General features: G+C 44.6%; 1 protein-coding gene across 2 annotated transcripts in view; it reads right to left on the bottom strand.

Annotated features, from left to right (window-relative positions):
* ddhd1b (DDHD domain containing 1b) overlaps nt 1-27,882 on the bottom strand; it is an 83,824-nt gene that overhangs the window by 39,301 nt on the left and 16,641 nt on the right. For both annotated transcript variants that reach the window (XM_033619731.2, XM_033619732.2), the window contains 2 exons: nt 23,050-23,197; nt 22,840-22,949 (listed from right to left, as the gene is read on the bottom strand). In XM_033619731.2, the coding sequence (XP_033475622.1) occupies nt 22,840-22,949; nt 23,050-23,197 (258 nt within the window). The remainder of the gene's footprint in view (nt 1-22,839; nt 22,950-23,049; nt 23,198-27,882) is intronic.

The raw sequence follows: 27,882 nt of genomic DNA, 5'->3' as shown, positions 1-27,882 counted from the left end.
GATTTATTTACTGTAAGCTGGAAACAAATTAACAGCTCTCCAGTCCATATATTAATATTGTTTGCAAGTCACAGTGGTGGCTCCTTGCAAAACGTGAAGCCCTGCATATACAAAAACATATGCCTCACCTGCTCACACTATTGCTCACGAGAAAGGGATCTGGATGAGCAGAGGAGTGTGTGTTACATCTATTGTGTGTACATCTATGAGAGGGAGAGAGCCATAGGAGAGAGCAAGAGAACCAAACTACTGAGGTGAGTCTGGGTGGCTTAAAAAAACGACGTACCAATTTATGCTTGATGTTCGGTATATATTCATTTTATACATCCCACATGGAACAAGCCATGATACATCGAGTATGTTCAATATTTTGCCCACCCCTACTGAGGGGGTATCACAAAAAACTAATGACCACATTTTGGTGAAATCAGATGTGTATATTCATTGTCCCCAGATGATGAATCAGTGTTTTGGTGATGCTCTAACTCTTTACAGTTTGGGATATCCACGAGACAAAATATCATCCACATATTTTATTATCTAACTATAACATTTGCTGTGTAAATTCATGCTCCCAAGAAGATAAACTCTTTTCATTTTGATAATCCAATGAACTTTTATCAAGTACCACTTAGGTCAAAATAACATTTTCAGCCCAGTTGTTTGGACGACTCTACAAATAGGCTCATTGGCAATTTCTTGTGCATTCCCTACAACACTTTAGTATTGAACACTGCATCATCAAATATTTATCAGTTCTTTAGTTTCAACTTCACTATAATCATTTCCTCTCAATTGTCATGGCTTGCTTTCTTTGTCTATGCCAAGCCATCAGCAATAACCGCTGTTTGCACTGTTACAATAGCGCAGGTAGACTCCTACAGGTACCTGGGCATCCACATGGATAAAAAACTGGTGACGAAGGTCCATGTGGAGGATGTCTGCTTAAAAGTGCAAGAGTGTGACCAAGAGGGTGCAGCTTCTGTTCAGCCATGCAATGGTGGAGAGCATGGACATCGTTAGACCTGTGCATTCCCAGATCTTTTGGGCTCTGCCCTGGATCTTTTAAGCCTCTGTTTTTGTTTTTGTTTGTTTTTTTTAACTAATAAAGCACCTCGTTTCCAACGGGACGGCAGGGGAGCACAACAGACAGCAGCACAGCAGCGCACGCAGCACAGCAGCACAGCAGCACAGCACACACAACACACTCACTGTCACACCAGCTTACATGGCATATGCCCATATATGCCATATGACTCTTGAGCTACCCTGAAACTAAAAGACTTTCACTACTACACATTTGCAGCAGCAGACAAGTCACTGACTAGCCTCACGTATCATCAACTTGTGTGTGACTGTGAGAAGTAAACTTACCTGCCAAGGAAAACATCACCGTAGGCCCTTCATCCGTCATTCCCGAGCAGTGGTAGGCTACTAGCTGGCAGGAGCAGCTCCTCTCTCTTTTTGCCTGTTCCGTTTGGCTACATTGCAGTCACTTGACATTGGGTAGGTGTACAGTATTCTTGCCAGCTGTGGTAATTAAAATCGGAATGTGTCTGTGTGTGTGTGTATACCTTTTGCTGGGTAGCGTATAGGCTATTGGTTGACTAGGGTTGTGTTTTCGGCCTGGTCATTATTAAGCCATTGCGTCTGCAGTGCAGTGACATTTTGGATGGTCCAATGGGTTGTGTTGTTTTTGCTGCTGACAAGATTGTTGGTAACAGACTCATTACAGTAAGTGTTGAAAGTTGCATTTGCTGCTTTCTTAGCCTATATGATGCGGTGCGTATAGGTCTTACCGTTTTTTTAACATAATATGAGCGAGACTAAGCTATAACATTAGGCACACCTACGCCGAGCCCCCTCCTCCACTACAGTTTTCAGAGGTTTTCTTTACGGGAGTCAGGTAGGAGATGAGTGCTTATTCTTCGTCAAAATTATTTGTCAGAATACTGTTGTGTAAAATTAGCCTTAACTACAAAGTATGATTAAGTATTAATCAGCAGGTACTCATCCACATATTTTAATTAGGTATGGAATATATGCTTGAATCAATGTATTCATTCACACATCTAGTCATGTATTGAATGTATATCACTGTGATTAAATATTTTTAAAAAATAGAGTAGGATTAGGCCTGAACATATTGGAAGGAGAAGTTAGATGCATCTGTTTCACCGTTATGCAGTACACCATTATCTAAGGGGTCATGGCTGGGCCAACCTGGACACCAGTATGTATGGAGGGATAAGGAGTGATGTTCCAACATGCCTGGGTAATACACCATTAGGTTCTGGTCAAAGTGGGAAGGACAAGGAAAAAGAGGAATCTGCACCTGCATAAAAGGCAGAGCACAGAGAGTGAGTCTCCAGTCTAGTTTCGGAGCCTGACTCATGAGTTAAGAATAACTTCATTCATCCCCAAGGGGAAATTCAATTATCTGTCAGCTCATCTATTATATGTCAAAGAATTATAAAGCCTGATGGCTGTTGGTATATAGGATCTTCTGTATCTCTCTGTCCTGCATCAAAGAGAGAGGAGCCGTCCACCACAGTTTTTTTGGTCCATCAAGGTGTTGTGGAGTGGATGATCTGGGTTGTTCATGATGGCCTCGAACATCTTCAGTCTGCATCTCTCCACCACCTCCTCCAGTGTGTCCAACCTGACTCCAATCACAGAGAAAGCTCTTTTGACTAGTTTGTCCAGCCGCCTTTCATCTTTGTGTCTAATGCTTCCTCCCCAGCAGACTGCAGCTTAAAACAATACACTTGCCACACTGATAAAACACCTGCAGCATCTTACTACAGATGTCGAGAGATCTAACGGCCTATTTCCACTAGATGCGTGTTGGTTGCGTCTGCGCTCCGGCACGGCAGTGGAGCCGATAGGATTCAATTCTAGTCAACGTGTGTGTTTCCACCGGCTGCAGCTGTGCTGCATTCCGGCTCCGTCTCAGCTGCGGCACTCCAGAGCCCTCCGCAACAGATACGCAGGACTTCTATTTTTGACGGATGGCGGAGCACGCAGCGGATAACCAGTGCTGCCATTCCTCAACGGACACGCATCCAGTGGAAATCCGTCACTGCCCCAGTTCTGCCCCTTTTTGTAGAGAGCGTCTGTGTTTAGAGACCAGTCCAACTTATTATCCAGGTGTACACCTACATACTTATAGCTTGGCACCACCTCGATGTCCACCCCACAGGTATTCACTGGCTGAAGAGGGGGCTTGGACCTGTGGAAATCTATGATAATTTCTTTGGTCTTTGAGGTGTTCAGGAGGAGACAGTTCTTGTGACTCCAATCACTGAAGGCTTTCATCAGGTCCCTATATTCAGACTCCTGCCCATTCCTGATACACGCCCTAATAGCAGTGTTGTCCGAGTATTTCTGGATGTGGCAGGACTCAGAGTTGTATTTGAAGTCTGCCGCGTACAGTGTGAACAGGAATGGAGTCCGGGGAGCCCCCGTGCTGCTTATTAATGTCCCAGAAACACAGTTCCCCAACCTGACATACTGTGGCCTGCCTGTCAGGTAATCTGTGATCCAGGAGATAAAGGAAGGATCCACTGCTATCTCTGTGAGCTTGTCTTTGAGTATGTTGGGTTGGATGGTGTTGAATGCGCTTGAAAAATCAAAGAACATGATTCTCACATAAGCGCCAGGTTCCTCCAGATGAGCTAGGGCACGGTGAAGCATGTAGAGGACAGCATCATTCACTCAAATGTGTTGTTTGTATGCAAACTGCAGGGGGTCGCATTTGTCTTTGACCTCAAGTCTCAGCAGGCGTAGAATCAGCCGCTCCAAGGTCTTCATGATGTGCAAAGTGAGGGCTACTGGTCTGAAGTCATTAAGTTCAGCTGGACATTTAATTTTTGGTACCGGCACAACACAGGAAGTCTTCCACAGTGCCGGCACCTGCCCCAACTGTAGACTGAGGTTGAAGATCTTGTGGAGAGGTTGACACAGTTGGGCAGCACAGTCTTTGAGGAGCCTTGGACACACACCATCTGGGCCAGCAGCCTTCCCAGAGCAAAGTCTTCCTAGCTCCACATTGCCACACTGGAGTTGTACACAAGTTGTGGAGGTGGAGGTGATGGAGGAGAAGGAGGAGGAGGAGGAGGAGGAGGAGGAGGAGAAGCAGCATTGGAAGTGGGAGTGGCTGCCGTATTGAATCTATTGAAGAACTGATTGAGTTCATCAGCTCTTTCTGTATCACCCACCACTGGCTGTCTTTTCTTACTGTTGTAACCAGAGATGGTGTTGACTCCTCTCCACATTTCACGGATGTTGCTGTGTTGTAGATTCCTTTCCAGTTTCTTTTTGTATTCCACCTTTGCCTTCTTAAGTCTCTTCTTAAACTCATGTTGCACTTGTTTGAGCCGTGCTTTGTCATAATCTCTAAAAGCTGCCTTCTTCTCATTGAGGATTGCCTTTATGTCACTGGTAATCCAAGGTTTGTTATTGTGGAAACAGTGTACAGTCTTTGTAGGTATGACTGTGTCTCTACAAAAGGTGATTTAATTGTACGTGTTGTTGCTTGTGAACACATTAAACTTTGTTGCACCTGATTCTAAGTGTCTCCAGTGACTTTCTGAGTACTGTTTTTTTGATTCCAAGATACATTTTTGGGAAAAAGACGAGTTCAAACAAAAGTGTTGAGGGCGAGGTCCGGAGTCTTCTGGCCCAGCTTCAGACATTGATTTTTACCTCTTCAAGTGGCGAGCCAGCCAGGAGGGTGAGGGAGTCATCCCTGAGTCTGGCGGCACTGGACTGTGCACCAGACATACAGGTGGACACCAAATAAGGTAAGCAGAGCCTTTTTTCTGCCTAAACCAGGTGTGTCTGGGGTGCAGTGCCGGGGGCCGCCCAGGTCAAAGGTATTTGACAACTTCCTCTCTTAAAGAACCTAGTTCTGAAATTACTAGATGAAAATTGCTTAAAAATTTAATGAGACACTGAGACATGACTAACGTCACTGGAGACAGCTGAGTCTAGTGCAACATATGTGACCATGGTGCGGAAAGAGTGAATGAGTGTGTGTTGAATGTGGTCTGTAACAATTTGAAATATTATGGGATATGTTTGGGGTCATTATTAAGAGTAAAAATAAAATAAAAATAGGCATAATTTTTTAGTTTTTATTTTTTTTATGTTATATACTTAATCTCCAAGGGGAAATTCAGTTTTTCACTCTGTTTGTCAATTACACACAGGTCCGAACACACACATGCACAAACTGGACCTATACATGCACTAAGTGGAGAGATGTCAGAGTGGGCTGCCCATGACAGGCGCTCCAAGCGGTTGGGGGGTTCAGTGCCTTGCTCAGGGGCACCTCGGTAGTGCCCAGGAGGTGAACTGGCGCTTCTCCAGCTACCAGTCCACGCTCCATATTTTGGTCCGGAGTGAGACGATAAAAATAATCAGGGGATTTCTGTAACTTTGAATAAAGGTCAAGATAATTCATAAAAAGCTTCTGTGGATACCATTGTTAGTCTCGTGGCGCCTCAGCACAGAGAGCTGGGGTGTTCCACTAGGGGAACAGGTCTACACGGGCAGAACGCAGGTAGATGAATTAAAGGAAAAAGTCGTTAAGGGGCCTATGGGACGACGACTAACAAGATAAAGAAAAGTCGCTAAGAGGCTTACGGGTTGGCGACCGTAAAGATAAAAAAGAATCGCCAAGGGGCCTATGGGACGGAGATCTAAGTATAATACAAAGTTGAGGCGCGCGACACTAAGGGGCCTACGGGATGGCGACAACGATCGATTAAAGTGGATGTAGGAGCCATTATTTGTCTGCTTATTTTCAGTCTGTCTGTTTGTTTATTTTCAAGTTGTCACTGGGTGGCAGTGCAGATTAGGGTGGTGGTTTGGGTCCACGTCATGATGGGTGCAATTAGTATATAGGCTCAGGTGTACTGGGCGGCCATTTTATGCATGGGTGACGGGGAGACTGCACGGTTTTTACTGCTCCCTAAGACACCACTTTGTACCAGCCAGAACCATCACAATTAGTCAGATAACTCCATAAAACTTTTTGCCATGATGTAAACCTGCTCTGAATGTGATGGTAATAAATGGGAACCTCACCCGACCGTGGACGTCACTGTGGACATTCATTCATTCCTCCATTCATTCATTCAATCATCCAGTTAAGCGCGTTAAAAACAAGTCCCAGCCCGCACCCAGCCGAGTGGCTAATTGGTTGCCAGGATAGTCGCTACACAAGTAAAAACCTCTGATCTCACCTGGACAATTGGAGCATTTGGAAACACGGATCGCAACGCTGCTAAACTCATCTGTCTCCCTGGCTGGTAATTGTTCATTAATCTTCATCCATCGAAAGGTAGGAAAAGTTCCTGTCATCAGAAACACGCTCCGGGAGGTCCCCGGTTCGTAGGATAAGTCTGTCTGGATGTAATTGGATCATTGATTGGAAACGGCGAAGCGCTGTATGCGGCAGTGGGCTGCTTTGAACATGATGTCCTGCATTAATGCCCAGATTTGATTGTGACAACTATCTATGAATTCATGCAAAGTGGTGGAAGAATGTGGCATTGTTTAACTGGTGATGCGAGTGTGTTGTTTGGACAAACTGGAGGTGCGCACGCTCTGCCCAGCTGTCAACAAAGCACAACATCGATCCCTGTGAAACCACTTCTCAAGCAGTAATACACATCTGTTGAAATGAGTGATTTGCACCGTGATACTGATGAAGATGACCCTAAGGAAATGCAATGTGATGATGTGGAAAAAAGAATAAGAAAGCCTACTGTTAAAGGACTCATGATGATTGAAAGACTTCAAAAGGAAAGGAATGTGAAGTTTAAAGAAGCAAGCAAGCTAGAAGCACAAATCACTGCTCTCTTGGCTTCCAAAGAAAATGCCTCTGTTGTTCAACAAAACCTAAAAAGATTCAAAACACTGTGTCAAAAGGCCTCTGAACTCCACAACACGTTGCTCACTGAGTTTCCTCTCCCAGAGGAGGAGCAGAGAAAACAGGAAACATGGTTTCACACAAAAAGGTCCTGCAATGATGTGTTTGTCGAAGAGATATCAACATGGTTGAAGGAAAATGGAGCTGATTGTGATGAAAATGCAATTGATGAGAATGCTGCTGTTGCTAATTGTGATGAAAATGCAAGTGGTGATGAAAAGGCTGCTGTGGCTAATTGTGGTGGAAAAGAAAATGAACGTGCTGGTGGCGATGAAAATGCAAAAAGTGAGTGCAATGATGACATCAGTCCTGGGGACAGTGTGTCTAATGTGTCAAGCAAAAGGTCAAGAAAAAGCCACTCTCACAGATCATATGCTTCCAGTGTTTCATCTGCACATTTAAAGGCAAAGGCAGAGAAAGTGGCTTTAAAGGAGAAAGCTGCCGCTCTGCAAAGGAGACATGATTTGGAGGAACAAGAGGAAAAACTCAGACAAGAAAAAAAATCAAACTGAAGAAAAAAAGGAGCAACCGGAGCTTGATGCACAAATAGCCATTGCTGCTGCAAGACTTTCTGTGCTGGAAGGAAGTGATGTTGGCAGTTAATCGGATGGCATGAATTCTTATGTGAGCAAAGGACTTAAAGTGCCAAAACATGAATTCAACCTAAAGGCAAATGAATTTGTGCTGAAAGGAAACACCGCAGCTCTGGATCAAGGCACAACTGTGCCACCTGTTCTCCCAGTACGTGATGTGTGACCTAAAGTTAACATACAAACACGCCTACAGGACCAAGTAGGGGCATCACTAACAAAGGACATGACTTTCAGGCCACAGTTGCAACCAAACACTGGAATGTCTCACACAATTGCCCGACAGCATCAGTCTCAAAATGTCTTCACAGCTTCAACAGCTGCACCTCTCAGGCCGGTAATTACACAGGAACAACACATGTACAAGCATCAACCTGCACAGAATGGAGCATCAGTGTGAAATACAGTGGACCAGGATGCTATTTGTGGAATCATGCAGAGGCAGAATGAAATCACCAACATGCTCGTGAAACAACAACTGTCAGCTACCTTGCCACAAAGAGACATAATCATATTTGATGGTGACCCATTGCAGTTTGTCTCCTTTATAAGAACCTTTGAACATTGCATTGAAGAGAGAACCAGCAGTTATCAAGACTGTTTGTATTTCTTGGAACAATACACCAGGGGGAAGCCCAGGGAGCTGGTGCGAAGCTACCTTCACATGACACCACAACAAGGGTATCAAACAGCAAAATGTCTTTTAAAGGAAAATTTCGGCAACAAACACCGGATAGCAACGGCATACATTAACAAAGCATTTGGATGGCCTGTCATTAAAGCAGAGGATGTTCAGGCACTGCAGGAATTTGCGCTGTTCCTAAGAGGTTGCTGCAACGCTATGACAGAGATACAGTATATGGAGGAGCTGAACATTCCATCTCACGAGGCATGTCTTAATGAAGTGGCCGTACAAGCTGCGGGAAAGGTGGAGGTCCACAGCTTGTGACATACAGGAGCGACGAGGCTACAGGGCCACATTCCCAGATATGGTGTGCTTTCTGGAGAAGCAAGTCAAAGTCTTGTCTCATCCACTGTTTGGTGATATTTCAGATGCACGACCAAACACTTTGAAGGCTGTAAATGCAAGCAAACCGCTACCCAGGAGCAACATCAAAGGAAGCAGTTTTGCAACAACCATTTCAGCAATCGACCATACTGTAACCAAGCCCACAGTGCACGAGATTCCAAGACAGCCAATAACATCATCAAAGGAGTCATGCTCAGAATCCTGTCTCTACTGTCAAGAGTCAAATCCATTGCTCAAGTGTTCGAGGCTGAACAAGCTTCCTCAAAGGGAGAAGATTGAATTCCTGAGAGGAAAAGGAGTGTGTTTTGGATGCCTGAAGGCTGGCCACATGAGCAAGGAATGCAGGAGCTGTCTGACCTGTAGTGAGTGCAGTCTAAAACACCCTACTATATTGCACATCCACAGCAAAGACAAGAACAAAGCATCGGAAACACCTGTCAGTAGTGCACTTGTCTCTCTTCAGGCATGTGGTTGCACTGGGGCTGGAGACGACAACTGTACCCTTTCCATCGTTCCAGTACAGTTGAAGTCCAAGAAGGGAGATAAGGCACTACAGACATATGCCTTCTTGGATCCCAGAAGCACAGCTACCTTTTGCACTAATGGTTTCTTGAAGAAGCTGAACCTACAAGGCAAAAGAACCAACATCCTGCTGCGCACTATGGGCCAAGAAAAGGTTGTGGAAAGTCAGGTCATATCAGGACTGGAAGTATCCAAATTGGATGGAAATCAATTTGTGGAGCTCACAGAGACCTACATGCAGGAAACAATCCCTGTGTCAAGGAGCAACATTCCCACTCAGCAAGACATTCAAAAATGGAAGTATCTGAGAGATATCAGGATCCCAGAATTGGACACTGAGGTGGAAGTCTTAACTGGGACGAATGCACCAAAACTTATGGAGCCGTGGGAGATCATAAACAGCGAAGACAATGGATCTTATGCCGTGAGGACCCTATTGGGGTGGGTCATCAACGGTCCTGCAAGGGGCAATAGTGGTTGTTGCCAGAGAAGCTGCTCAAACGTCTATGCCAACAGGATATCCATCGTCAGGCTCGAGAAGCTGTTGATCTCTCAATACAACCAGGACTTCAATGAGAAGGCATTGGAGGAGAAGCAGGAGATGTCAAGGGAAGGTCTGAGGTTTATGGAGATCTTGGAGAAGTCCACTTGCATGCAGGACAGTCATTACTGCATGGACTTACCCTTTAAAGTGGATGGCATCACCATGCCCAACAACTGGTGCATAGTTGAACAGCGCATTCAAAGTCTCAAAATGAAGTTTGAAAGGAATAAGACCTACCAGGAGGAGTACACAGCATTTCTTACTGATATGATTGACAGTGGATATGCAGAAGTGGTGCCTCAGGACCAGCTGGATGGTAAAGATGGCAGTGTGTGGTATCTCCCTCATCACGGGGTGTACCACCCGAAGAAGAAAACCCTGAGAGTCGTTTTCGACTGTGGGGCAGGATTTAAAGGAACCTCACTGAACTGTCAGCTGTTGCAAGGTCCTGACCTCACTAACTCTCTCTTTGGTGTCTTAACAAGATTCAGAGAGGAAAATGTTGCTCTGATGACGGACATCCAGGCTATGTTCCATCAAGTAAAGGTGTCAGAAAGGCATGTGGATTTCCTTCGTTTTCTGTGGTGGCCCAACGGAGACACAACACAGAGTCTAGTGGAACACAAAATGACTGTGCACATCTTTGGGCAGTTTCATCACCAAGCTGTGCCAACTATGCTTTGAGGAGGACTGCAGTGGACAATAAAGCTGCCTTCAACACAATCCAACCCCACCTGATGGTAATAAAATTGGTAAACCTCGGGGTAAATCCAAGATTAGTTTTGTGGATTTATGACTTTTTGACTAACCGCAGTCATCAAGTTCAATTCATGTGTCTCATTATTAAAAGCCACAAACATGGGGGCACCACAAGGGTACGTTCTGTCCCCTATTCTATACACCTTATACACTAATAACTGCCAAGCAACCTTCCCAGACCACACTTATTTTAAATATGCTGATGATACAGCATTAGTTGGGTTTTTAAAGTCGCTGATGATACAGCATTAGTTGGGTTTTTGAAGTCTGACACTGCATCCCTAGAGGGTTTTGAGAGGGAGATGCAGGGTTTTATTAAATAGTGTACAGATAATTTCCTTGTGGTTAATGCGAAGAAAACAAAAGAGATGGTCATAGATTTTAATAAAAAGGGAATTATAGTTCCACCCTCAAATATCAATGGTGTAGTGGTAGAGCAGGTCTCAACATACACATATTCGGGTGTTGAAATTGACAACAAACTGACATTCAATGAATGTGTACAAAATCAGACTGAAAAGTTGCAGAAGAGGATGTTTTTTTTAAGGAAACTCAGTCATTTTAGAATAGATAGCTGTATTCTTCAGATGTTTTACAAGGCTCTCTTGCAGAGTGTCTTATCCTTTGGCCTTATTTGTGCCTTTGGAAACATGTATATTCAGGATCAGAAGAAACTGCAACGAATAGTCAAAACAGCCAGTAGGATCATTGGAGTTGATCAGGTATCTGTAGCTCAACTGTACAATGACCTCAGTCTAAAAAAGACAAAACAAATTCTAAATGACTTAACCCACCCTCTTCATATGAAGTTTTTAAGAAGTAACAGGTCAAGTGGCAGAATCCTGCAGAGGAAAATTAGGACCACAAGGTATAGCAAGTCTTTTGTGCCTACAGCAATTAGACTGCACAACAATAGATTTAAAAATTCCTAAGCACTTTAAACTATGAGCATATATATGAGCATCCCACTATTTTATTTATTCATACATGCTTGTCATGTCTCCTCAATGTTCTTACTGTTTTGTCTGTGTTGTCCCTGTTTTTCTTTTCTAATGTTTTGTATTTATTGTTTTTAATGCTATACAGTAGGCTGTATAAAAATGGAATGTGTAATGGTGACCACATGAATTTCCCACTTGTGGGATAATAAAGTTTACCTTGACCTTGACCTTGACTTCCCAGAGAAGGTGACAGACACCATCTGCAACAACTTTTATGTGGACGACTGTCTGAAATCTTTGCCCACAGAGGAAGAAGCAATGCAGCTCGTTGAGGATCTCACTGGCTTGTGCTCAAAAGGGGGATTTCAGCTGTTAAAGTGGACAAGCAACAGTTGGGCTGTATTGTCATCAATTCCTGAGTCAAAGCAATCAAAAACAACCAGGCAGCTACATCTGGAGCAAGACACTCTGCCTGTGGAGATGACACTCGGACTGACTCGGACACATTCAAGCCTGCAGTTGAAACACGGCCACACACCAGACGTGGAATTCTTTCAATTGTCAGTTCCATCTACGACCCATTAGGATTTCTATCACCTTTCACCTTGTTACCAAAGCTGTTGTTGCAAGAAATGTGCCAAAACAACATGTCTTGGGATGACCCTATACCCCAGATATTCGCACAAAGATGGACAGGATGGCTGCTGGACCTGGGAAAGGTGGCTGAACTTAAGGTGGATCATTGCATCAAGCCAAAGGACTTCAGAGGACCCATACATGCACAATTGAATGATTTTGCAGATGCCAGTGACTGTGGTTACGGCACAGTGGACAAAACTCTAGACCTCTGTTGCTTGGTTCCTTCGGCTCAGAATGATTCTCCGGGAGCTAAGGAGGAAGAGGAAGGAAGTGGTTGCTTCTTTGACTGGTGCAGGCTCATTTGTACAACCAGAAAGGGTGGAAGAGGAGATGAAAAAGGCCAGAGATGCAGTTGGCAATCAGTTGCTGTCTGTAAGTGACCTCACCAGAGCAGAATCTGCCATTATCCACTTCAGTCAGCAAGCAACCTTCAAGGAAGAAATTTCTCCATTGAAAGGTGGAGCATCTGGCATGAAGAAAACCAGTGATATTTACAGGTTGGATCCTGTGTGGAAGGAAGATTTGTTGAGAGTGGGTGGAAGACTCAGTCGGGCAGCCTTACCTGAGGAGCTCAAACACCCTGTAATACTTTACAAGAGTCAACATGTATCCAATCTAACTCTGCTTGTCGAAGGATAATATGAGACTGCGTGGTCTGTCGACGGCATTGAGGACAGCCCAGTGAACAGAAAATGGCCGACATGCCAAAGGAGAGAATCAGGCCAGATTTGCCTCCTTTCACACATGTAGGAGTGGACTATTTCGGCCCAATGGATGTGGGATGTGTAGAGGACGCGTTATGGTCAAACGGTATGGAGTCATCTTTACCTGCATGGCTAGCAGGGCCGTACATTTGGAGATTGCCTACTCTCTGAACACAGATTCCTGCATTAATGCCATAAGGAGGTTCATGTGCTGCAGAAATCAAGCGACTAGTTTGAGGTCAGATAATGGCACCAACTTCATTGGCCTTGGCTGCCATAGATCACAGCAAGATTCACAGTGCTCTGCTGCAAAAAGGCGTTGATTGGAACTGTCCTACACCAACTATCTTTGGACGATGAAAGCCTTCATACCATCCTGTGTGAGGCAGAGGCCATTCTGAATGACCGCCCCATAACCAAAGTATCCGATGAGGCCAACGACTTGGAAGCGCTCACTCCAAATCACATCCTCTTGTTCAAAGGGAAGCCTATTCTTGCCCCTGGACTCTTTCAAGAAGATGATCTTTACATCAGGAGACGATGGAGACAGGTTCAGTACTTGTCAGATCTATTCCGGAAGAGGTGGACGCGGGAGTACTTGCCACTACTGCAGGAACGGCAAAGGTGGACAAAGCCTTGAAGAAATTTTGTGATAGGAGACCTTGTCATTGTCATGGATCGCACCGCACCTCGTGGATCATGGATTTTGGGAGGAGTGACAAAGACGTATCCGGACAAGGGAGGACTTGTACGTTCAGTACAGTTGAAGACAAAGACAGGGTGCTTGGAGCGGCCCATTTCCAAGCTTTTTCTGCTACAAGAGGCAGTATAAGGTTCGGGCAGCAAAGGTCATGACCCAACGTTGAGTCTCGTGTCTGTAACGCCAGACTCAGAAGGAAGAAGAAAGAAGACAGAGGAAGATTGGACTTTTTATGGCTCTCTTTTTTTTTCTTAAGTTAATTGTTCACACAGTCACAGTTAGGCACCGGTGTGTAGGAGCCATTATTTGTCTGTTTATTTTCAGTCTGTCTGTTTGTTTATTTTCAAGTTGTCACTGGGTGGCAGTGCAGATTAGGGTGGTGGTTTGGGTCCACGTCATGATGGGTGCAATTAGTATATAGGCTCAGGTGTACTGGGCTTCCATTTTATGCATGGGTGACGGGGAGACTGCACAGTTTTTACCGCTCCCTAAGACGCCACTTTGTACCAGCCAGAACCATCACAGTCAGATCACTCCATAAGACTTTTTGCCATGATGTAAACCTGCTCTGAATGTGATGGTAATAAATGGGAACCTCACCCGACCGTGGACGTCACTGTGGACATTCATTCATTCCTCCATTCATTCATTCAATCATCCTGTTAAGCGCGTTCCAAGTCCCATCCTGCACTCAGCCGAGTGGCTAATTGGTTGCCAGGATAGTCACTACAGTGGATAAAACTGTAATATTGTGAAGCGAAAGATAAAATCTGTTGTGAATATATTAAGAAAGAATGGAAAATGTACAAATGTATAAAGACTGACTACACATCAGATCTAGATGAGTGAAGCGAGTGGTGTGCAGAAATATAGTAAAGTAAGCAGTAAAACGAATATATAGGAAATAAAACAAAAAGATAAAAATAGAATAAAAAGGGGGTAATGGTGAATTAAGTAAAATTAGATGGAAGAGGGAGATAGTAGTGAAAGATGAGATTTGGACTGAGGAACATTGCACATTGGAAGGCTCTGTGGAAACCCAAGGCATAAGAACACACTTCTGCTTAGAGAGAACATACATAGACGAAGAGCGTGTGGAGCAGTGGCAAGGTGAGCAGCTAATTTGACTAAAACTTTGGCAAATCACGAAATTTGTAAATTTGGGGCAAGTGCGGGAGGAATTTCCAAGCGTACCGCGGGAGACAATCCTGCGTAGAGCGTGGGTTCCTTATTCATTAGACCCAATATTACAATTCTTGTGTGACATGTATAAGAGCGGACCAATATCTTCACTTCCTCTGAACCAGGTGAGATTACCAGGGGGTTAAGAAGGGGTAGTGGTTGTCCCACGGTTACAGATTGTTGTCGAGCCCAGAAAGGTTGAGTGGGAGAGAAAATTTGGCTGCCTAACCAAAACCCCTCAAGAAGATGGTTCAGAGAAACTAGAATATAACCCGTGGAAAGAAAAGAAATATAAAACAGCTATCACAGTAGGAAAAATAATAGTGCTAATAAGCACAAAAGAAACGACAAACAGCCGGAGATCACAAGGGCAGGTGAAATTAAACAGGGCTTCATGGGGGCCGATCAGGGAAAGATGGAAAAAGGGGACCTAACCCCTATGGAGGTAGTAATGCAGCAACACCCTGGTTGAAAAAAACCCCCCCCAAAAAAAAACGCATTCGACACTGTGTTAATAAATGGCACAAAAGAACATCAGGAAAAAATCGCTGGCCCAAAGATGGTACCTTCAATCTGACATGCTGTGATGAAGTAAAGATGGAATTAAGGCACGTTGAGGAGAAGGGAAGGAAAGGGGAGGGAAGGGAAGGGTGGTTTAGATAGTTTGGGAGTACGAGACAAATGGTGCAGCTGGAGGATAGGGAGCGCCCAGAGGAACCACAAACACACAAAGGAGTAGTCCCCACAGCACCACCATTACCAACAGCACAACCAACCAACCAAAGCAGGGTGACATGGGCCACAGCCTGGACAGAGGGAGGTCGGAGAGAGATGAGAGACCACACCATGAAGAGTGTGAACAGTTGCACCCCAAGGTAGAATGGTCCAAGACTCACAGACTACGCAGGGGTGCAAGTACCCCGATACCAAGGGCGCAAGACAAAGCTGAGTCATACAGGAGGAAATTGGAGGATGACAAGGTCAGGCTGGGAAATTCATTGGGCGAACTGGACCGACAGATAGCGTCAGACCCAGACCCAGAGGGAGAATGTATATGCCCCCTAGTGACAAAAGCCTCAGGACAGACCCAATACGAGCCATGGCCCTTCATGGACATGATAGGTCTGGCTGAGTGTCTCCCAGCCCTTACAGATGGAGCTGGTAAGTGGATAATGGCATCAGAAGAGACCGAGACCAAGGCAGGTATACGTCTGGTGCTGGGAGACGTCAAAGCTCTGCTCACGTATGTGGCGGGGAAACAGACCACCCATGAAATGTTTGTTAAGGCTCAACTAGGCACTGCGGTGATTTGCAACAATCACGACGACCAAGACTTTGGAAGACATCACAGTAGGGTATGGAAACAGCTAAGGAAACAATACCCAGAAAAGAGAGACCCATCCAAACTGGAAGGAGAGACATGAGAGAGACGATGAATGTCCCTCCAGGTTCCTGCACAACTTCCAGTGAAGATGGAAGGAAGAGACCGGAGAGGCATGGAATGCCAATAAAACAACTCAGAGCCTCTTCAAAATGATGGTTAAAAAGGTCATGCCTGAGGATGTGCAGCAACACCTAGATGCCATTGTGGGGCTGATGAAGATGGATTGGCCAATGTTCTCAGAACATATTGCCCACCACGTGGAACTCTACAGGAGAGAGAAGAAAAAACAGAAGGAGGACAGCAAACAGCTGGCCAACAAACTGACACAGCTGCAACTCGGGGAACTGGCCAAGTAAAGAAAGAGACAACGAAAAGTCAAGCCTCTGTCGTTATGGCCAATCAGGCAGCTCCCCAGACCATTCAGCCACAGAATACTCCCCAAACTGTTAAACAAATGACCCCCTCAGGTCCAGATTCAACAGAATATGTCACTACACATCACCACTATGCCTGCAAGACATGAATGCAAGCAACCAAGGGACAAATCCAGCCGTGTCAGATAACGTGTGTTGGGGGTGCGGATGGCTGGGGCCTGCACAGCATTAGCCCAGCAAGGATCAGGGGCGTCCGTGGTAGGGTTGCCCAGAGGAGCCAGAGGGGGAAATAATGTCACCAGTCGTCTCGTTGCAACCACATGACGCACCAACCATACCAGTTGTAATACCAACTGTGAATACCCTTTCATGGTAGACACAGGGGCCACATATTCATGCATTGGGAAAGAAGGCTTCAGATTCCCCCTCTCCAACTCATCAATAAAGACAGTAGGCACCTCTGGGAAATCACAAGTTACACCACTAATGAAGCCCGTTCCAATGCTCATTGCAGGAAGGATCATAGTCGCACTCTTGCTCTATTTAGCCCACATTCCAGTAAACCTACTGGCAAGAGACATATTGTGCCCACTCCAAGCTAAGATCATGTGCACACAAGACGGATTATATTTGGACTTCCCCGAAGACCCCCCCACAAGGCATGATGCCGCAGCTGCTCCAAGAAACAGTAGAGGCACAGCAGGCACTGGTATGCTGGCTCCAGTTAACGCCAGAAGAGTCCCACCTCAAACAAGCCTGGACTGCATGGGAATTGTGGGTCAGGTTAGATTTTGTTACATCATACACCTCCACTCTGCCGGTGCATTGCACGCTCATGTACGACTCAGATCAGACTCACATAGGTTATCAAGAATGTTGGGATGCAGTACTTAACAGAAAACCATGTCTGATCACAAGTGAAGACAGGGACCACAGGGGGCTGCAGCAGCAGTCCGCCTTTCAGAAGATTTATCTGACAGTGACAGTCGCAGACAAGGTATTGGTTGATGGGAACCCACCTACACATATGATAGTAGCAGCCGAACATAAACATCTGCTAAACCAAGTTCCACAACAGTTGTGGACAGCTCACAAATCAGCTCAACCTGTTCACATCACACTAAGACCACACATTAATCTACCATATCAGAGACAGTATCCCCTAAAGCAGCATGCTATTGAAGGTATCAGGCCAGTGATCGAAGGATTGGTGGAGGAGGAGGTGTTGGTTAAATCCAGAAGCCCCTGCAACACACCCATCTTTCCCATCAGGAAAGCAAATTCAACAGACTATTGTCTAGTACATGACTTAAGAGCAATTAATGCCATAGTGGAAGCGGAGACACCACATGTCCCAGATCCACATACTTTGCTTTCAAACATACCACCTGGTACACAGTGGTATACCGTCATTGATTTGTCTTCTGCTTTTTTCAGTGTGCCTCTGCATCCGGACTCTCGATACCTTTACGTTTACATTTGAAGGCCAACAGTTCATATATACCTGCTTGCCACAGGACCGACAGTCCTTCGATCTTCAACCAAGTGCTGACGCAGGACTTATCGCACCTTGCTGTACCAAGTACGGTATTACAATATGCGGATGATTTACTTATTTGTAGTTCCACAAAAGAACAGTGTCAAAAAGACTATTGTGGTACTCACAGCTCTAGCAGAGGGAGGACATAAAGTCAGTAAGGATAAGTTGCAATTCTGCCAGCAATCGGTGGAGTACTTAGGAAGAAGACTGAGCGGTGACAAAAGATGTATTGCACCGTCTCAGTTAGAGGCAGTGATCAAAGCCCCACAGCCGCAAACGTCGGGCCAAATGTTGTCTTTTCTTGGTATGACAGGATACAGGCAACTGTGGATTTGTGACTATGCTATAAAAACTGCCCCACTAAGGGCTTTAATAAGAGTAGCATGACAAACTAATAATGCAGCACAGTTAGCTTGGACAGAGGAAGCAGATGGCGCATTTTGGGCACTAAAAGCAGACATGCAGTCTTGGGATCCCCAAGTACATTACAGTACATTTGGCAAACGACATAGTGTTCCCAATATTGTGTGGCATGTGGATCTATAGAGAACTGGTTGGAAAACTCCACCCTCAGTAATAGCACCCAAAAGGCAGATGAGTTGATCCAGTGTAGGTATGACACCTTTATGCATGCTAGAACTAATCAGGCATGGAATAAAAAGATGTGTGATACTATGGAGAGAGCAAAGATCCAATGCCAGCAGGTGGTAAGTGGTATAACTACCACTTCTTATACCATGCGGCGAAACCACACTCATGCTACTTGGATCTGGATTTACAACCTTAGTAATGATACAGATCCACTGGCAGACATATTTTGGATGTGCGAAAAAGACCGTCAGGTGAAAGTTGTATTACCAACCAATTGGACAGGAATTTGTATTCCAGTTATGCTGACAGGACCAATTACATTAATTAGCTTGACTGACAATAGTCCAAAAAGAGTCCGTAGAGCATCTATGACACGATCACACTGGAAAAAGGATGATAACGTGTACATCACATGGGATCAGATACCACAAGGCGTCCCTAGTGAGCATCAAGTCATAGGGTATGACTGGTAAATGTCGGGGAGAGGGTGGGTTCCCTGCCATTTGCGTGAATCATAATGAACGCCCAGTACATAGGCCGTAACAGCTGCTGAATGAATCATTTATGGTACAATCAACAGAGATTTGTAAATTGGACTATAGACGCCTTAGAGGGAGTAAGCGAACAACTGCATGCCGCATCACTGATGACTGTGCAAAATAAGCTTGTCATCAAGACAATGCTAGCTAAAGACCAAGGTGTCTGTGATGTAATTGGGGAAGAGTGCTGTATTGCCATCCCCATGAATACGGGTAAGGATGGCAACCTAACCAGGGCTTTTGGAGAATATACGTATGTTAAGGGACCAACACGTGCAGCATTCTAATTGGAACACCAAAACCACATCATTGCTAGATTGGCTACAGAGTTTATCTCTGAGAAAGATTTTGCAAACACTAGGGGTACTACTTGGGTTGCTTATCCTGACAATTCTTGTGATTACTTGTTGTATCCTTCCCCTAGTGCAACTTATGATTAAGAGAGCCTTGAAGACAGCAACAGGGCAATTTGCTGTGTTAGTAAACCAACAGGCAATACCCGTCGTAGCAATAGGACTACAAGAGCAAAACACCTCATGTGTAGGCCCCCACAACCACTATGAGTCAAAAAATAACATATACAAGCCAATGAACAGGGCCAGAGAAGGAGAATATGAGATTGTGTAAGGGAAAGTAGACGGGATAGGCATGAACCATCATTTGCCAATAGATAAAGGACAACCTTGCTGTCACCAGACCAAACTAACAACATCTAATCAGCGTATAACACTTGTCTGAGTAACTGAAAGAAAAAAAAGCAATTGAATTAAAAGCGTCCTCTGTAACATCTAGATAAGTGTGTAAGAGTATGGCCGGCAACTGGGAAACCCAATACCCATACCACCAGACCCCGCGGCCGCCCTACCAGCAGGGGCGTCTGGCTGTGCAGTACCATCCAGCCTACACCGAACAATCACCTGTGCCAATCAGCAGACCCCCGTATGTGCCCCCAGGAGGCACTCCTATTGAAGCCCGCTGGTATCACTACGCCCCAATGGCCCCACCAATGATTTACATGCCCCCACCAGTGCAGCCACCACAGATCCAACCCTCAAACCAGGCCAGCTTCAACCCCACTGAAAATCAACAACGCCCAGCACAAAAGGGACACCAGCCCCTAATTGGAACCCCAAGCCCAGGGACGGCCATACCAGGGGGAGACCGGCAGCGCCTGATGCGACACCAGGCCAAGAAACCCCCAATCCAATCCTTAGCGCCCTGCTAGCCCAGCCAGGCCCAAGCCAAGGGGAGAACCCCTGATGGATGCGCCCAGACGATACAGCACTGACTTCATCTCAAAGCATGGTCCAAGTCGCACCTCAGGCAGAGTCAACCTCCCCGCAGCCGGAGCCACTCCAAATTGACCCCTCGGAAAACCCAGAGTGGAATTGGCTGCCACTTAATCCATCCCCTGAGAGAACCTCGTCCTCAGAGGGAGATCCTGAAGTGAGTGCAGAAGAGCATGCATCCTGGTCCCCGACTAGTCCGTCTGTCAGTGCGCCCCCATCAACGTCTGGCCCACCTAAAGTCGCACTGGAAAAGAATACAATGCCTCTCAAGCCGTTGGCTCCCAAACTGAGTGTATATCTGCAGCGGGAATTTGACATAGTGCCCGAGGCAGTAGAGATTGACCTCCGTTTCCTGCCCATCGAGAAACCAACAAGGGAGGTGGAACGGAAGGCTGTGAATAAGCTGAGAGATCTGCTTCATCGAGTCCTTCAGATTCCCTACTGCGGACTGGTGTGTAGTTTCTCTCCCGACCTGCAGATTAAGATACGCCGGCTGAGAGCCTGCAGCTATAAGCTCACCCAAAAGACACGGCGCAAACACCAGCAAGAGCTATATCTTCAAGGTTATCGGGAGCTGAGCAATCTGTGTGTTCAGATCATCTCCCTCCAGCAGCAAGAGATTGAGATATTGCGGGATCAGGTTGCCTCATATCGCTGTCTGCGTATGGCTGGGGTGTCTCCCTACAGTCGGCAGGGACAGTAGCCACAGAAGATATTTCCCATTGCATGTTTTACTAATTGCAGCATTTACTGTGTTCATCATACACTGGAATCAAATGTGATTGCCTATACACTGGAATGAAAAATAGCCTATTGCAATTTACCTCGTATTAGAAGCATAGCCTTAAGAATAACATTTTGTAATCTTTGTGTAATCAGGTATTACTGAAGAGTGTCACCACTGTTAAATGTCTCACCTCTAATTTGCCTTAATAGAATTATAATCGATGTAACTGGATGAGGTTTGCTGTTTTAGTGTTGATGGGACTTTCCAGTCCCAAAGGGGGGAATATATATTTTTGCTTGTGCTCATCTGGTGTTGATGGGACTTTCCAGTCCCAAAGGGGGGATATGTTGTGTAAAATGAGCCTTAACTACAAAGTGTGATTAAGTATTAAGGCACTCATCCACATATTTTAATTATGTATGGAATATATGTTTGAATCAACATACTCATTCACACATCTACTCATCTATTGAATGTATATCACTGTGATTAAATGTTTTCTAAAAATAGAGTAGGATTAGGCCTGAACATATTGGAAGAAGAAGTTAGATGCACCTGTTTCACTGTTATGCAGTACACCATTATATAAGGGGTCATAGCCAGGCCAACCTGGACACCAGTATGTACGGAGGGATAAGGAGTGATGTCCCAACACGCCTGGGTAATACACCATTAGGTTCTGGTCAAAGTGGGAAGGACAAAGAAAAAGAGGTGGAGGTTCACTGGAATCTCCACCTGCATAAAAGGCGGAGCATAGAGAGTGAGTCTCCAGTCTGGTTCCGGAGCCTGACTCATGAGTTGTATGTGTTGTTGCTTGTGAACACATAAAACTCGGTTGCACCTGATTCTAAGTGTCTCCAGTGACTCTCTGAGTACTTTTTTTTTATTCCAAGATACATTTTTGGGAAAAAGACGAGTTCAAACATAGGTGTTGAGGGCAAGGTCCGGAGTCTTCTGGCCCAGCTTCAGACATCGATTTTTACCTCTTCAATACATTAAAATTACGTGTTTAACAGGGAATTACTCAAAATATTCCCGGGGGAGAGACCCCCCCGACCCCTGGGTAAGAAATTGTTCCCACTTCAGGGCTAAAGCCACAGATGTTTTCAACTCCTAGTGACGCCCCTGGTGGTGAGTCTCCTGAGCTGCATTATCTCTGCATGATTTGGTTACCTGACAGTACAGTCAAAGCCTCAGATCACCTGAATCGCACAGACAGCCATGAAGATCATGGGAGTCCATCAACATCTCAGTCCTCAGTCTATTTTTTTTTTCAACAAACTATAATCAAAAGAATCTCATTAGCTGCTCCCCTCAGGTTGACGGTTGGGTTCCCCTCAGCAAGCACCACCACTTCAAACATTCCTTTGTCCCCCTATGCATTATAGCACCAAACACCACCTAGACTGAAATATGAGTTTGCTGTAGCTGTCCTTCTAGTGGTTGTTCACTGTTAAATTTTGTACTATGTCTGAACTTTCTCTGATGTAGATGGGCATTTGCAATTGATAGACTTGATAACTGTTTTGCTGTGGTTTTCCTCTGCAGACCTATGATGTCCAAGGCAAATGTCCTACTGGGACAATAAAGTCTGTCCTATCCTTGTTTGTTGTCTGCCATCAATTAGTGCAGAAAAATGTTATGTTACTGTGCCACTCTGACATGGTCCCCATCTCATCTGTTGTTCTGGGTATTTGTCTGGCTTTACCTAATACTGAATTAATCCCAGTTCTGATCCTGATTCTTTAATCGAAGACAGGACAGACCCTGCATGATACCACTACAGTTCTCCTGTGCAGGATCAGTATTTGTTTTTCATGGTTGTGTGCTGAGGTGCAGCATACCTCCATCGAGAGCTAGTTTTGACCTCCACTCCACAGGAAGGAACTCTACATGCTCTGTGGTGCGATCAGAGAAGTGCTTCTCCTCCATCTTTCTGGCAGCATCTCTCATCCTGCATACCAGCAAGACATGACAAAACAATTACTCCAACAATGATTCTGATTCTTTTCTTAATGCTCTATGCTCCCACTGGAAACCTCTCAATATCTCACATGCTGGTATTCCTGATGATGCGGCCCTGGTCCATCTTCTGGCCAATGCCATGCACCACAAAGACAATGTGTGTGGTTTCAGGAGGGGTGTCCTCAGGTGCTGCCTCTTCCACGTATCCACGATGGAGACGCGTCCCACTGCTGGAGGCTGAGAACATGAGAGGGAGAATTATTACCTGAGGAGATGCATTCCACAGCAGTCTGTCTGTGTTTAGTCACTTATCTGAAATTACTAGCTTTTCGAAATTGATCAAAGCAATTTTTTTCTGAAACCCCTTTATCAATTAAACCATGTAACGTTAATTTACGGCCCTGGTCTTGAGATAACTGTATGCAGGTATCTATATTCAAGTCAGTTCTATAACCTATAAATTGTAGTCACACTTTAATAAATCAATTTGAGGCTCATTTAAGGGTAATTTCACCCTGAAACAACATTTTTTTTCTCTTACCTCTAGTAGTATCTCTCCATGCAGGTAGTTGTGGTGTTATTTGTCCAGGTTTGGAGTTTATCTGTCTCTCAGATTTCTGCCTCCATATGTACATACAATGATTACTTTGTGCTGCTCACAGCATTGAAAAATTAAAGACTCAATAGTGACATCTTTTTCTAGAAACTGCCCCTGTTACAGGCATGCATACTGAAACTACAATTGCTGCTTTGTGGTTGTATGCCATCATGAACCAGTCAAGTTGCAGCTACAGTTTACATCCATGTCTGTGCAAACATGGATGCTTCGCACACATCTATCCCCCAGCAGCATTGAAGATCTATACAATCAGCACAGTTTCAAGGTAGACACCTAAGAGGGGTATCACCAATTCAGTCTCTAACTAAATGTCTCCCTTTCTGTTCCTGAGATATGACATTACATAATGGCCAGAAAAGTGTTTCTGCAGAGCATTATGATGGTACATTGAAGTTGACCTTTGACCTTCTGGATATAAAATGTCATCAATTCATCATTATATCTGATTAAATATTTGTGTGAATTTTTTTCATAATTAGCAAATGAATTATGAGTTATGGCCAAAAATGTGTTGTGAGGTCACAGGGACCTTGACCTTTGACCACCAAATTCTATTTAGTTCATTCTTGAGTCCACGACGTGGACATTAGTGCGAGGAAATTCGAGGAAACTCCCTATAGGCCTCTTTAAGATATTAGGTTCAATAAAGTCCTGACCTGACATTTGACCACCAAAATTCAGTTCATTGCTGAGTCCAAGTGGACATTTGTGCCAGATTTGAAGAAATTATCTCAAGGTGGTCTTGACATATCACATTAACAAGGTCACACTGACCTTGACCTTTGACCACCAAAATCTAACGAGTTTATGGTTGAGCCCAAATGTACTTTTGTGCCAATTTTGAAGAAATTTGGTCAAAGCATTCTTGAGATATTGCATTCACAAGAACGGAATGGATGGACGACTGGACTGGAGTAACGTGAAATCGGAAAACAGAATGCCTCTGGCCGTGGCTACCCTTGGCATGGAGGCATAAAAAGCACTATGTAAACAAACTTAAGGGGCTGCACTGGTGTGTGTGTGTGTGTTACTTTAGGTATAGGTGAGACAAAGAAATACCACTGATTAACGATGTTGGAGTAATAAGAACAATGAGAATACAGGCTGTCAGACAGACAGCATACTACTTTTATAACTTTGGAATGTAACAACTGTTACATTCTCTTTATCCTTGATCTCAAAAAATATTAGGTTAACAGCAATATTAGCCCATTAAAATTACAATGTTAGCTACGATGAATGTGCACTAACATGTACTTGGCCAATACAGTGCTGCATTAACAAAGTGGCCTCATTGCATGGGGGTGCAGTGCTGATGTGTCTGAACACAGCCTTACTCTGAACAATCCAGAGAACATGTTGTCAACAGTTTTCACACACACTATTTCAGAAGAAAAGAGTTTCAATGAAGACTGTTCACAGTGAGGTAGAGCTCAAAGGTAGAGTGGGTCGTCCACCAATCGGAAGATCAGCGGTAGAGTGGGTCGTCCACCAATTGGAAGATCAGCGGTTCAATCCCCAGCTCCTCCAGTCTGCATGTCGAAGTATCCTTGAACAAGATACTGAACCCAAATTGCTCCCGATGATGCTTCTATGATCGGTGTGTGAGTGTGTTAAAAACCGAGTGGCAAGTGGCACCTTGTATGGTAATCTCGGCCACCAGTGTATAAATGTGTGTGTGAATGGGTGAATGTAGTCTCGCTCACCAGACCTTTCTCAAGAAAAGAAAGGTCTGGCTGGGCCAACTCTCACTTTGAGATTGGAGAAAAAAACGCCCCGGCTGCTTTTACTTCTTTCAACCAGTCACAATCGTTCTGGGCGGTGCCACAGCAACGGTGCGCTTGCAAAAATATTGCCGGGGGGAAACAGGTTTTGGTGTAACACGCCCACAAAAATATCGCCTACAGGACGCGAACCATGGCAGAAAAATGGCTACATCCCCGCAAGATCAAACACCACAAAAGTTAGTAAAGGACGTGTTGAAAACGGTTGAAAACTGCTACACAACCGGAGGTGGTAGGGTGGGACTTCTGCGGGTGGCTCGTTCCGCCCAATGAGAGGCTGATCTCTGCAGCGAACTTCCGCCCACTCAGTGCTTTGAGTGGTCAGATGACTAGAAAGGCGCTATACAAATGCAGGTCCATTTACCATTTACCGATTATCCACAGTAACAGGTAAGAGATGTTGCTTTTTATTTTTATCTTTTTTCAAATGTAATTTTTCAATGCTGTGAGCACTACAAAAATGTTTTTTATTACTTATTTGAACTTAGCCTTTAAGGGGCCGTACACATGCAGCGTCTTTAAATCACCTGGAAAACGTGTGGCCAGGCGCTGGGCGCTACTCTTGTACCTACTCTGTGCAGGAGGGTGCAGAGGCAGGCTGCATCTAAGGGGCCGTACACATGCCGCATTCTTTGCGCCCTCACATCTAGTGTTTGTGTATGTAAATGCAATGTAAGTGCAGAGTTACGTACACGCGTTCCTGAGCATTATTTATCTCGGTGCTCAACAGCTGTGCACCGAGATAAACAGAGTTCAACTTTTGGCAACACATGCCATGTGACAGGGAACAAATAATCGCAGCCCACAGATATTTTTCCTTTCTTCTGTAAATATCAGTCTGTGATAAATATGAAGGAGAAGTTGATCATTTTAGTGCAGGGCTGTCCAAGCTTTACATCTGTCCCACGCACAATATTTTAGACCCAACACACAGTTGGGTCACACAACACCTGGAAGAAGATCAGCTCTTCACTCAGGATGTCTTGTAGGTAGGCTATGATACCGTGCTGGTTATGGTCGCTTAGCAACTTCAGACAAAACCTCTCTCTGTACTCTTGAAAGCTCAGACAGCCCTGCACTAAAATGATCAACTTCTCCTTCATATTTATCACAGACTGATATTTACCAAAGAAGGAAAAGATATCTGTGGGCTGTGATTTGTTGTTCCTTGACACGTGACATGCAGTGCCCGCTGTTGCGTTCCAAAAGTCAAACTCTGTTTATTTCAGGGCATAGCCATTGCACCCTGAGAAGATAGGGGTTTGGGAACACATGTGCACCAGGCGGCGTCGCTTTGGTGTTTGAGTGCACCTGCCATGCGTCTACACTGGAAACAATGAATTTGAGGGCGCAAAAGACGCAGCATGTGTACAGCCCCTAAAACAGTTTTCAACTCAGAAAGACACTATTGCTCTAGCCAACCTAATTTCAAAAATGGCTATCAAACATGAAGCGAAACCAGCAGTACACCACAACCCAATGGAATGAATGTGTGAAAGATGTAAAAGACATGGTGTAAAGAGGGTAGCTGTCCCAGGCCAACATTTCTCTCCAGTTACAGAGGACTGCAATGTTCCTGACTGAACATGCAGGACCATGCCCCCTCTGCAATGAGCCATTAGCCCTTTTTAGATAGGAATTGTGCAAATTTGCAGGAAAGCCTAATCAGTCTTTTTTCAGCATTGGCAATATAAAAACAAAATCAGGGAGGGCAGAAAATTGCAGCCTACCTACTTTTGTTTATACAGAATGCGCCTTTTTCGGGGCAATGGGGGGCGTGAGCAAGTAAAAAAACGTGTAGCTCAGTGTGTGACGCAAACAGTGACGTGGGAGGGAAGCTGCAGCTAGTCAGGCGCAGTAGTCAGACGGCGATTCTCTTGTAAATCGGCCCATTCTTCACCATCCCCGTCATCTGACGGCTAATGGCCTCTTCTAGGGTGACCATATTTTGATTTCCAAAAAAGAGGACACGTCCCGGCCACGAGATAGCCTACTTAAATGATACTCGCAGTTTACTCAAAGATGCCTTATAATTTTAATATATTTAAAGTTTATATGTGTGAATAGAAATTCGGTTATATTACAAAATAATATCTCTCAAAGACAGAAATTTAGATAGGCTTCTCAGAGGTTACTCAACTTGCTTTTATTATGCCTAAAATAATAATCTTTTTACAAGTTTCAATTGTACAAAAATAAATATGAATGTAAAATAAATGTAAAATCTCTGGAATTAAATAATGATAGAAATAATGTCTCTTCTGTATTAGAAAAATCAACTTGTAAAATAATAGCTATCTTTTCAAGTCTTACTGGACAAATAAATAAATAAATAAATAATATGAAATAATGTTCTAAATAATACCTCTTCTGTATTAGAAAATCCAACTTTGAGCTCCCCGGCACCTTTACTAGACACAGAATCATATGTGCCAGCTTTGCACACGGTGCACTCAGCCTCCCATATATCCCGACCGGGTCGGGACGGTAAGTTGGGAATTTTTTCTGCAGTTCATCTG

Source organism: Epinephelus lanceolatus, chromosome 13 (assembly GCF_041903045.1).
Source record: "Epinephelus lanceolatus isolate andai-2023 chromosome 13, ASM4190304v1, whole genome shotgun sequence".
Classification (NCBI taxonomy): Eukaryota; Metazoa; Chordata; class Actinopteri; order Perciformes; family Serranidae; genus Epinephelus; species Epinephelus lanceolatus.
This window is presented reverse-complemented; position numbering and strand designations above follow the sequence as displayed.